The sequence below is a fragment of the Adiantum capillus-veneris genome, chromosome 24, assembly GCF_014529385.1.
Source record: "Adiantum capillus-veneris isolate H3 chromosome 24, ASM1452938v2, whole genome shotgun sequence".
Lineage (NCBI taxonomy): Eukaryota > Viridiplantae > Streptophyta > Polypodiopsida > Polypodiales > Pteridaceae > Adiantum > Adiantum capillus-veneris.
The window spans coordinates 23,752,245-23,763,617 of record NC_140954.1 but is presented as its reverse complement, the minus strand read 5'-3'; the positions used below and the strand labels follow the sequence as shown (position 1 = coordinate 23,763,617).

Sequence of the window (11,373 nt, the reverse complement as noted above, 5' to 3'; positions counted from 1 at the left end):
AAATGACACTTTTATGTCGTGTTAGGTTACCAACCTAGTGTTAAAACATTTGGGTACAATGAGATTCTTAGCCATTATGTTCTACTATGGATAGTTGGTTTGTTCTATTTGAAGGGCTTGACCTCGGAGCATATTTTAAGATGAAGTTACAAAACTTAGCATTGGATGCAAGTTTCTATCCATTCATTTTTAGCTAAAGCAGTACATAGAATGATATGGATTAGTCAACATTTTTTACAGTAAATGGTTATTTTCTAAAAGAAGTTAAAATATATGGAGCAACTTTGGCAGGAATATGATGTTTAAAAAAATCCTTGAGATTTTAATATGTAGGACAATAGCTAGTCTAATAATTTTTAAGTTTGACATGGATAACAACTAATAGGTTCTTTGAAGCCTGCCATATGTAGCCAAGTCTAACATATCTATTGTCTTGACTATATGGATGCAGGTGACAATTCTATCTTGGCTTAAAAAGGTTTAGCATGTTGCAGTCCAACCTTGATAACACTTGATTGATTTAACTGGGACAATTATGATTCCTTTGTATAAACTCATTTGGAACGATACCTCATTCTTATTATGATGTACAATTTATGAATCTAAGACTGAGTTGTTTATGTACAAATCTTTGCCTAGACATCTTTAGCCAGTTGTCTTTTGAACGTCTTGTTCTTTGGTGTGTATTTATTAAATTTAAAACAGCTACACACACATACATTATCACTTGCTATGGGACATCATTGGAATGCTTCTAATATGCTGACAATTCTTCAATTGTGCAGAGATCAACTGAACAAATGCATACACCTTCGAGCAAGGATAGCAGTAGTGGGTTATCATAAGCCATTATTAATATGTCTTTAGGAGTGAATGTATAAGTGTGGCAGAGCATCAACTATCCTAACCATGGCATGGTGAGAGGGTTCTGCTCACTGTTGTACCAAATGGATATTTTAAATAAGAAATAATGTTGTGTTGTGCCATTACATGAACTTGGTCTACTTAAACTGGTTCTACTAAAGTTTTTCTTCCTGTGAATATGGTGGCATTAAACATGTTAAGTGGCCTCATGAGGTGGGATGATAACCGGGTATACCTAAATGGGTCTCTCAGTGGCCTCACTTAAATGTGGGCAAGTGACCTCACTTAAATGGGGGCATATTACTTGAAGTAAGCAAAAATGCTTATAAACAAGGGCAAAAATACTTTCCTACAAACAGTTGTGCACTCCGTTCATCGTTCACACACATTCAAGGAGCTCTGCATGTTGGCTCATCATGCACACACGTTCACGCTCCACGGGAGCGACATTGGTGTGGCTCACAACTGTAGGTACCCTGTTGGTACGCCTACAAACGCCGCGCAGAGCAAAAGATGGATTCTGTGTAGGTAGATTCCCTTTGCAATCTACTTAGTATTGCTTTCAATCTTTGCACTATACCTCTAAAGGAGAACACACACACACACACACACACACACACACACACACACACACACACGGTTGTATGTGGCCACGATGGAGAATGCCAATTTGCATTAACATATTTGTATGGTATTCACAGGAGAGGAGTGTGTATATTTTTGACACGATCATGGCTTTGGTAATGTTGCATATTGGGAGATTGCATGGCATTCATCGCATACATTATAATGGTTCCAACTCATTCTGTAATGTATAGCGAGTCAATGATGATGAAGTGTTTTGAGGTGTCATAAAATCTAATATCTAACTAAACCTAATAATTTTCTCATAGTAAACTGATCATTTAATGTGGGAGAATAAACGAGAACAAGATTAGAATATGGACATGTGCTTTTAGATTTATCTCAGCACGGGACCAAAAGCAATGGGTCCAAATGGGAGATGGTCTAGCAAAGAGAAATGCCAGCCCTAATGGAGCTTAAAAGACCTTAGGGTTAGCTTCATTAAAGACCTCCAAAGGTTAATGTTAGAAGTCCTTGTTGAGATGTCGAGCTCTACACCTTGACCTGGCATCCACTACGGGTCTTGGCCGCTTACGGCATTTACTCACTGGCGCGTTAGGTGACCGACACAGAGGATCTCTGCCAGTGATTCTACAGCTGGACTACACTTATAGTGCCAGCCTAGTACGCTTCTAGCGAGTTCACACTTAGTGACCGCATGTACATATGTGCTACTTTTCAGCTTTAGCACTTAGTCATTTTGTACTCTCTTTTCTGAGAAGAAGAAGAAGAAGCTTTCCATCTCTGTGTGCTTTGTGCTTGTCTTGTGTAGCTCTCTTGCATCCTCATTCTTTACATGGTATCAGAGCCTGGTGCAGGCAAGAGAGGCTAAGAGAGCAAGAGCACAAGTTTCTGAACAGGTCTCCAAAGTGCAATATACAGAGATTTATTGTACAAGTACAGTGGTTGTATGTACGCTTGATTGTGGACACTCGTTGAGTGTAGAAAGCGTTACAGGTACCACGATAGCAGGTTCAGCAGATTTACAGGTTTTTGCAGATTGCAGCTATTTTGTCTTAGTGCTTCAAGATGTCTGACGGTTTCAGTCAGATTGTTACTGAGAAGCTTGAGAAAAATAACTACCCTGCATGGAAGTTCAGAATAACAAATTTCCTAAAAGAAAAAGGTTATTGGGACTATGTAGAAGGAAACAATGAAAAGGAACCAGAGATTCCCGAGGCAAATGCTACAGCAGAACAAAGGAAAGCTTTGAGGGACTGGCAACAAGGCCAGTGCAAAGTGATGTATTGGCTTTCTATGAGCATCACAGATGGTATGATGGGCTATCTACAGGATGCTAAAACCCCCGCCATTGCATGGAAAAACTTAGGCAGAGTGTTCGAGGTGAACACCAAGGCCAGGAAGCTTCAACTAAAGTCGGAGCTAAATCAGGTTAAGAGGAACAACCTCTCCATCAATGATTATGCTTTGAAGATCAAGAGTATCATTGAGGCTCTTGGATCTATTAAAGTCTTAGTGGAAGATGATGACATTGTCCGTGCATGCTTGGATGGTCTAAGAGATTAGTATGTACATTTTAGGTCTTCCATGAATACAAGAGACGACATCCCCGTGTTCCAAGATTTGATTTCTATGCTTATTCTGGAGGAGAAGAACCTTGACACATCTTCTTCTCATGGCAGAAATAATTCTGAACAGGCCTTCTATTCTAACTCCAAGAGAGGTAGAGGTAGAGGTCGTGGTCGAGGCCCAAGGGGTTGCAGGGGACAATTTCTGGAAGGTCAATCAAATCAAAACAATACAGGTGGCATGGGAAACCAGTCTCAAGGCAGGGGGAGTCAAAGAGGTCGTGGTGCAGGATCAAGCAGGCAGCAACATACTCCAGATAGCAGAGAATGTTGGACTTGTGGTGAAAGAGGTCACATGTCACGTGACTATCCAAAGGGAAAAGCAAGTGGAAAGAGAGAACAGGGCAACTATGCATCTACTAGCAGAGATGCAGATGACAACAAAAACGAGCGCATGTTTGTTATGCAACATGTAATGAATACAATGACTGCAGAGAATTCCACCCAAGATGATGTTTGGTATGTGGATTCAGGTGCCTCTAATCACATGACGTCTCGTGGAGAGTGGTTTAGAGATATGCGCAAACCAGATGTGTCAAGCTATGTGCAGACAGGAGATGACACAGCTCACCCCATTGCTCATGTAGGGGACATACCTCTAAATACGAAGAGTGGGAAATCAAAGTACTTAGCAGATGTACTTCATGTCCCAAATATTACAAAGAATCTTGTTTCTGTTGGACAAATGGTTGAGCAGGGTTTGCAGGTCCGTTTCAATCCGAATGGCTGTTATGTAGAAGATTTCCAGAATGGCTGTAAGCTTATCACAGAGGGCAAATGTGTGGGCAGAATGTTTACGCTGAATGTAGACATGCCTGAGGTAAAAGATGCATTATTTGCACAGGGCACAAGTGTTGTGGCTGATGTTGACATTTGGCACAAACGCATTGGCCATGTCAATGAGCAGAGATTGTGCAGCATGCAATCAAAACAGATTGTAAAAGGTTTGCCCAAATTCAAGGTGGATGGTATGCATAAAGTGTGTGCAGCATGCCAGTTTGGAAAACAGTCAAAGGGCTCATTTCCACATGAGCGCAATGTATGTAAAAAGCCACTTGAGGTGGTGCACACATATGTTTGGGGTCCAACCGACACTGCAAGTATACATGGCTGCAGGTATTATGTCTCTTTCATTGATGACCATACAAGGAAAGTATGGGTCTACTTCATGCGTAACAAAAGTGAAGTGTTTGGTCACTTTCAAAACTTCAAAGTCATGATTAAGAAGGAGACAGATATGCAAATCAAGACATTGAGGTCAGATGGAGGGGGAGAGTACTTCTCCAATGATCTTTCAGATTTTCTGCGAATGCATGGTATACGCAGGCAGTTTACATGCAGATATACTCCACAACAGAATGGGGTCGCAGAAAGGAAAAATAGGCACATTGCAGAGGTTGCACGTGCATTGATGAATGAGAAGAACATGCCTCATCATTTTTGGGCTGAAGCCGTAAATACACCTGTGTACATTATGAACAGGACACCTACAGCTGCGGTGCATGATGTAACACCCGAGGAAAAGTTTACAGGTACAAAGCCTGATTTGGCACACTTGAAAGTGTTTGGCTGCATAGCTTACGTGCATGTACCAAATGAGTTGCGTAGGAAATTGGATCCTAAAGCAGAGAAATGTATTCTTGTGGGATATTCCCTTGAACAAAAGGGGTACAGGTGCTACAATCCTACTACACAAGAATTACGAGTGAGCTTAGATGTAGTCTTTGATGAGATGAGCAGATGGTACAGTAATGCACATGGCACTATTGGGGCTGATGTAAAAGATGATGTGGTTGTACAAAATATGAGGCCACAGTCACAAGTTTTGAGTGGACCACAAGAGTCCTCTTCTCGTGTCTCTGTTGAGAAACCATGGAATGGTAGACTACGTACGCAGGTTACTCCACCAACAGGTACAGGGAATGTATCACGAAAAGGAAAGGAAAAGGTTGATGAACCTCCCTTTATGGCTGATGCATCATCAGGTTTTTCACATGTAGACATGGATTCAGATGGTTCTGAACAAAGTCTTGATGAGGAATTTGGAATTCCGGCTGTCAGGACACCTGGTGTAAGGAAAGTACAAGAAGATGCTAGAGGGCAAAGGAGTGACCCAGGACCGCGCAGATCTAATAGAGTCAGAAATCCAGTTCAGAAATTGACTTATGATGGGTATCTAGTGCATCACCAAGCCTACATGGCTAAGGTGATACAGGATGTGGAGCCCACATGTTTTGAGGATGCAGTTGGAAATGTGCATTGGGATGATGCAATGAATGAAGAGATGGCTGCATTGGAAGCAAACGACACATGGGAGTTGGTGCCATTGCCAAGTGGCAAGAAAGCTATTGGCTGTAAATGGGTGTATAAAACCAAGCATAAGGCTGATGGTAACATTGAGCGTCACAAGGCAAGGCTGGTCGCAAAGGGTTATGCACAGACATATGGCATAGACTATGAGGAGACCTTTGCTCCAGTGGCAAAGATGACGACTGTGAGAGCTGTCATAGCAGTGGCTGCATCTAGAGGATGGATTATGCATCAAATGGATGTAAAGAATGCCTTCTTGAATGGTGAGTTGCAAGAGGAAGTGTATATGGATCAGCCACCTGGTTATGTCGATCCAGGTTACCCAGATTATGTATGCAGACTTCTCAAAGCTTTGTATGGCTTGAAGCAGGGCTCTAGAGCATGGTATGACAGGATTGCCAAGTATCTTGTCAGTATTGGTTTTAGGAGAGCTCATGCTGATCATTCACTCTATGTACGTGAGAGTGATGTGGGGATTGTGGTCATTACCATATATGTAGATGACCTTATTATTGTTGGTGACAATGCTATGGAGATTGACCATGTGAGGGGTCTTCTCAAACAGGAGTTTGAAATGAAAGATTTGGGCGAGTTGCGCTACTTTCTTGGCATTGAGGTGATTAGGACTCCAGAGGGTGTATGGCTGTCACAGAGACAATATGCTTTGGACATGTTGTCAAAGTATGGTATGGCTGATTGTAAGCCAATTTCTATTCCCTTGGATGTGAATGCAAAGCTGAGTGCAGAGAAGGGTGATGTTGTTGAGGATGTCAATATGTACAGGAAGATTGTGGGTAGTCTAATCTACTTGACTATCACGAGGCCAGACTTGAGCTACACAGTAGGCTTGGAGAGTCAGTTCATGCAGCTTCCGAGGAAGCCACATTTGGATGGAGTACAACGCACACTTAGGTATGTGCAAGGGACTCTTGACTACGTATTGTTCTATGCAGCAGATGCACCATTAGCATTGTATGGGTATACAGATGCAAATTGGGCAGGTAGCATTGTTGATAGGAGATCTACGAGTGGCTTCATGTTCTCTTTTGGGAGTGCTGCTATTACTTGGAGCAGCAAAAAGCAGCCTACAGTTGCTTTATCGAGCACAGAGGCCGAGTACAGAGGTGCAGCATTTGCGACGTGTGAGGTAGCTTGGCTGCGCACATTACTTGAGGACTTGGGAGTGCAGGTGGACCAGCAGATTGTCATCCATTGTGACAACCTCAGCAGCATGCAGTTGGCTAGGAACTCAGTGTTCCATGCCAGGACCAAACACATAGAGGTCCATTACCACTACGTTCGAGAGCGAGTGTTGGCGGGCGACATCGACTTGGTCTACGTCAGCACAGAGGAGCAAATAGCGGATATCTTTACCAAGGCCCTCGGAGCTGAGAAGCTTCGACGTTTTCGGACTATGCTTGGACTCTGCGACATGCAGAGCTCGAGGGGGAGTGTTGAGATGTCGAGCTCTACACCTTGAGCTGGCATCCACTACCGGTCTTGGCCGCTTACGGCATTTACTCACTGACGCGTTAGGTGACCGACACGGAGGATCTCTACCAGTGATTCTACAGCTGGACTACACTTATAGTGCCAGCCTAGTACGCTTCTAGCGAGTTCACACTTAGTGACCGCATGTACATATGTGCTACTTTTCAGCTTTAACACTTAGTCATTTTGTACTCTCTTTTCTGAGAAGAAGAAGAAGAAGCTTTCCATCTCTGTGTGCTTTGTGCTTGTTTTGTGTAGCTCTCTTGCATTCTCATTCTTTACAGTCCTTAGACCTAGGACCTTAGGCAAGCTAGGGCTAAGATTGAGGTGGGAACCCGGCCCAAGCTTGAGGTGCTTGTCGTGCTTAATGACTAAGGTGGTTGAGGTGCTTGTTGTGCTTGTTGAATAAGGTGCTTGTCACGCTTAATGATTAAGGTGCTTAAGGTACTTGGGGGCCAAGGTGCTTGAGGGGCTTGAAGTCAAAGCATGCCTACAAAGAAGGGGGCGAGCCATGCAAGTAGGGGATGAGAGAGAATGACCTTCCCCTCACCCAAAGGACACCCCTTTCTCAAAGAGGCACATGGGACACATGTTAAGCTTCTAGCTAGGTTGCCCCCATTGTGTGCCTAAAGCCTATTGGATGGTCTTGAGAGAGGTCCAATAAGCATTTAATTTAATTAAACAATTATCTAGGTATTATCAAGCCCTCTCTCTCAAAGCGGTAAGGAGGGCACTTGTCCACAGATTACCCATGTTGCTTGAAATGCATTGTGCATGTGATTGGCTAGGCTTAGAGGGGTCCAATGAGCTTCAAGCTTGAGCTACAAGAAGGGGTCGACCAAAGCAAGCATGGGGGTGCAAGTGGGAAGGTAGAAGAGGCACGGGGCAGGTAGGGTTCAAGAGGGAATCTTCTAAGTAATAGATTTTATAATTAGACGGGAGGTATGTTGGTGGGCATTAGGCTTATTTGGGGTTCATTACACGGTAAGCTTAAGAATAGTTTTGTTTCATGCATTCGTTGAACGGATCCAAGCGGCAAACACCCCCCCCCCCCCCCCCCCCCCCGCCAGGCAAGTCCGTATGGGCAAGAACTATGTCGCCTGAACCATAGTGACGAACGCAAGTATTGGGTTCGTTGCATTCAGGTCGTTCGATCCGTCTTTTACTCTACTGTCATTGTGAAACTTTCGCTTCGATTTTAAGACGAGACTTTCCTGCTCATCGCTGGCTAGTTGTGCTTGACATGGTGATGCATGCAGAGCATCAAGAATTGCATTAAGCGAAGATGTCTGGATCTGATGGAGAGGCAGCGCTTCTCCCTTTCCACCAAGTGCCGGGCCTCGATTTCGCCCTTCCTTCAGGAATGTGGAGTTGACGCCTGGAGAGACCGCATTGTCTCCTGGAAGAAACTTCTTAAAGAACGTAAAAACCTGCATGCATGTAATGCTTTCTCTCCCATCCGGCCCTACAAGCTCGGGTTGCTCCTCAGGTAAGGGCTCAAAGGCTCCCTGTGCATTCAGGTCCTAATTCATGTGGAAAAAATTATGGGTTTGCTCATGCATAGTAGCTTATCAAACAATGTTCAAAACAGACTTATTGTGCATAGGACTCCCTCCATATACTTACCGTGAAACATAATCAGCCACTTGGGCAAACATGTAGAGGCATCCCTTACATACACACTTTGATAGGTCATTGAATGGAAGTGAATTCTGGGATTCTTCTTCCACATCGTCACAGGTGTGTCGTCCAAAGTTAAGAGCAAGAACTCAAGCTATCCGTTCATATGAACATTTGCTCAGGGAACCAAGGGGATTTGAACTTGCTACTAAGTGGCTTTAAATGACAAACCTTACCGCTAGAAACCTTCAAAAAGAAAGCTTTTGAGAAATACCAAAAAAGTGGTTTTTTTTCTCAGGGTGTATGCAAATTTGGAATTTTGCTAATTTGGCCTAAGTATCTTATTGCTATTAAGCAGTGATTTTTCAATTGTTTTGTAGTTTTTAACACAGATTTTATTGAATACATGAGCTAATTGTGTTTGTATGATGGATGTTGTGTTACTGTATGCATGTAATGTGTTTTGCTTGTTTTCCCTGACCTTGCATGCACTTACTAACCTAACCTATTCAAGGGTCGATATTGAGTTTTAAGTGTTTACAGGAATGAGGCACCAGTGGGTGCAGTATGGTTTATGTGTCACTAATTTTTTCTTATCAGTTAAGAGCACGATTAGTTGGATTTGTGTAATATTGTGCCATTGGTTAGTTGTAGCTTTATAGATTGATCATTTTTGTAATTTACCTGTGGCCAATATGTGGTTTTTTATTGAAAGCACACTTCTTTTTTGATTCTGACACACAAATCAAGTACTAAGGTGCTGTGATGCTGCAGAATGCTCCTCAGATTTCCAAAAAGATGGATTTTGTTCATCTTATGACTCGTTTCCGATCAGTTATTCAGAGGATTGAGAGGCTATACCAGGTAGTGATGAGTACAATATGTTTCTCTGCTCCTGTTTGCTTTGCTAAGCCTACTCAAACAGCGTGCTTTTTCTACTTCAGGGAGATAATATTGACAATGAGCTCAGTGAATGTGTTGAGCGAGATACATATGATACAAGTAATTCCTTCATTGACGTGTGACGCTGAAATTTGTGGAGAAATTGCAGGATGACTATTCTCAGCAAAAAATTTGAAGCTGAAGCACGAGGGGTTTTTTGTGAATAGGGGAAAGCTTGAGGAAGAGTAAGCTGTTGAAATGCTCATTTTTCCTGTTCTAATATACGTTCCATTTTAATTCTATACAGAAAAGGCTTATGAACATTAGTTGACACATCAACTCGTCTTTTATTCCAATCCAAGAACTAGCTACTCTTGTTCTGGTGTGTTTCATGAGCTTGATTCGTCTGATCGGAGGTTGCCTCACGTAGGTAGGAGCTGCAGAGGTGTGTGCTTCTGTACTTGTTTTGTGTTTGTTTGTTTCTTGGGAAATATACCAAAATACCCCTGAGATTTTTGAAAATTCCCAAAATACCCCTGTAATTTGAAAAATTCCCGAAGTACCCCTCAAGGTTGGACTAAAATTCCCAGTATGCCCTTGAAATTTTCCAAAATTCCCAATCTACCCTCTGTGATAATAGCAAACATGGCAAAACTAGTAATCTCTACAAGTTTCTATACAAAACTCTCCTTTCAACAGATTGAGCAGATCAAGATGTGGATTCTTGATGGTATTATGGATTCAACAGATGAAATAGCTCGATAGTAACAAACGCAAATGCTGGTATACGAGTGATTATCTTTGGCTAACAACTTTGTAGATACAGAGCAGCATTCAGATAGGCCGCCTCATGAGAGGTTGCCAGAGTTTCGGATGGAGCAGCTTGAATCAGTGTTTGATTTCTTTGAGATCCAAGAGCCCTTCTAGAGCACATGGATCAACAATCGGAGGCACTTCAGGATTAGCTTGAGGTGCCTTTGGAGCTTCTAGTTTAGTAGTGTAGTGACTCCTTGGAGGCCCTCCTCTCATTAGTAGGCACTATTATGAGATAGCTGGATATGGAGTCTCCTTGATGAGCAGAGGAGTTCGATTATTTAGTGGGCTTTGCATCACCATCAGATATTTCATTATCCATGCGGGTGTCTATCTCCGGAGTGATTACGTGGCATGCCCTATGTGCATGTGGACAAACTAACTCCTATTTCTAGGGTTTAGACATCATAGAAAGTGTTATGGTGTAGTCACTTCCGATGAGGGATCAGACAGAAAAACATAGAGATAATTGCAAACTTCGCCGTTTAACACTTAAAAGACTTCAATATCTGAGAAAGAAACGACATGACTCGGTGGAGTTCCAAGCCAAGACACGTTGGCCCCAAAGACTTGCGTCCCTTTTGGTTTTTCTTTATTATTGCTTCAAGACGGTACAACTCTTGTCGGGTCCATCTCTTCAAGCTTTGCATCCAGATGCCTCAAAGATTTGCCCGAAGAGGCACTTATAAACTTACAAGGGATGCCAAAAGCAGAGTCCCCAAAAGCATTAGATCAAAAGCACTTAATTCTAAAAAGCTCACGCAAAAACCGTCAATCTGTTAGCGTGAAAAGCAGAAATCCGTACAACCTGCCACGTTAGCCTATTAGTGCAAACCATGGCAAATTCATACAGTCTACCACATGGCATTGATAGCGAAAATCCGAATAGACCAGCCACGTCGGCATGCTCAATGTGAATTGCGAACTGCCTTACAATTGCTGACTCTTTTTGGTCCTCCTTTAAATCTTCTAGTGTCCCCCTCTCACAAATGAGAGCGCATAGCAATATAAAATACATTTGGATAAATAGGATTTATCACTTATTACTGAAGCGAGAGTATATAGAGAGAAATAGATAGAGAGAGAGTGAGAAGATCAACACAGTACTGGGGACCAGAAGATGGGCTGGTCCCTCCCCGTAATAGATATAGAGAGAAATAGATAGAGAGAGAGTGAGAAG

At 42.6% G+C, this 11,373-nt stretch overlaps 1 protein-coding gene across 1 annotated transcript; it reads left to right on the top strand.

Moving 5' to 3' along the window:
• The first annotated feature begins 7,996 nt into the window (after window positions 1–7,996).
• LOC147426090 (uncharacterized) lies at window positions 7,997–10,307 on the top strand. The gene is made up of 5 exons (XM_086498090.1): window positions 7,997–8,248; window positions 8,351–8,367; window positions 9,273–9,362; window positions 9,443–9,500; window positions 10,201–10,307. The coding sequence occupies exons 1-5, from the start codon at window positions 8,164–8,166 to the stop codon at window positions 10,305–10,307; spliced, it is 357 nt and encodes a 118-aa protein (XP_086354216.1). The 5' UTR covers window positions 7,997–8,163.
• The last annotated feature ends 1,066 nt before the right edge of the window (window positions 10,308–11,373 follow it).

Coding starts and splice junctions, on each gene's coding strand:
- LOC147426090 (XM_086498090.1), top strand. CDS start 8,164: ATGTCTGGATCTGATGGAGAGGCAGCGCTTCTCCCTTTCCACCAAGTG. Junction 9,363..9,442: donor GGATTGAGAGGCTATACCAG/GTAGTGATGAGT, acceptor TTTCTACTTCAG/GGAGATAATATTGACAATGA. Junction 9,501..10,200: donor GCGAGATACATATGATACAA/GTAATTCCTTCA, acceptor ACAACTTTGTAG/ATACAGAGCAGCATTCAGAT.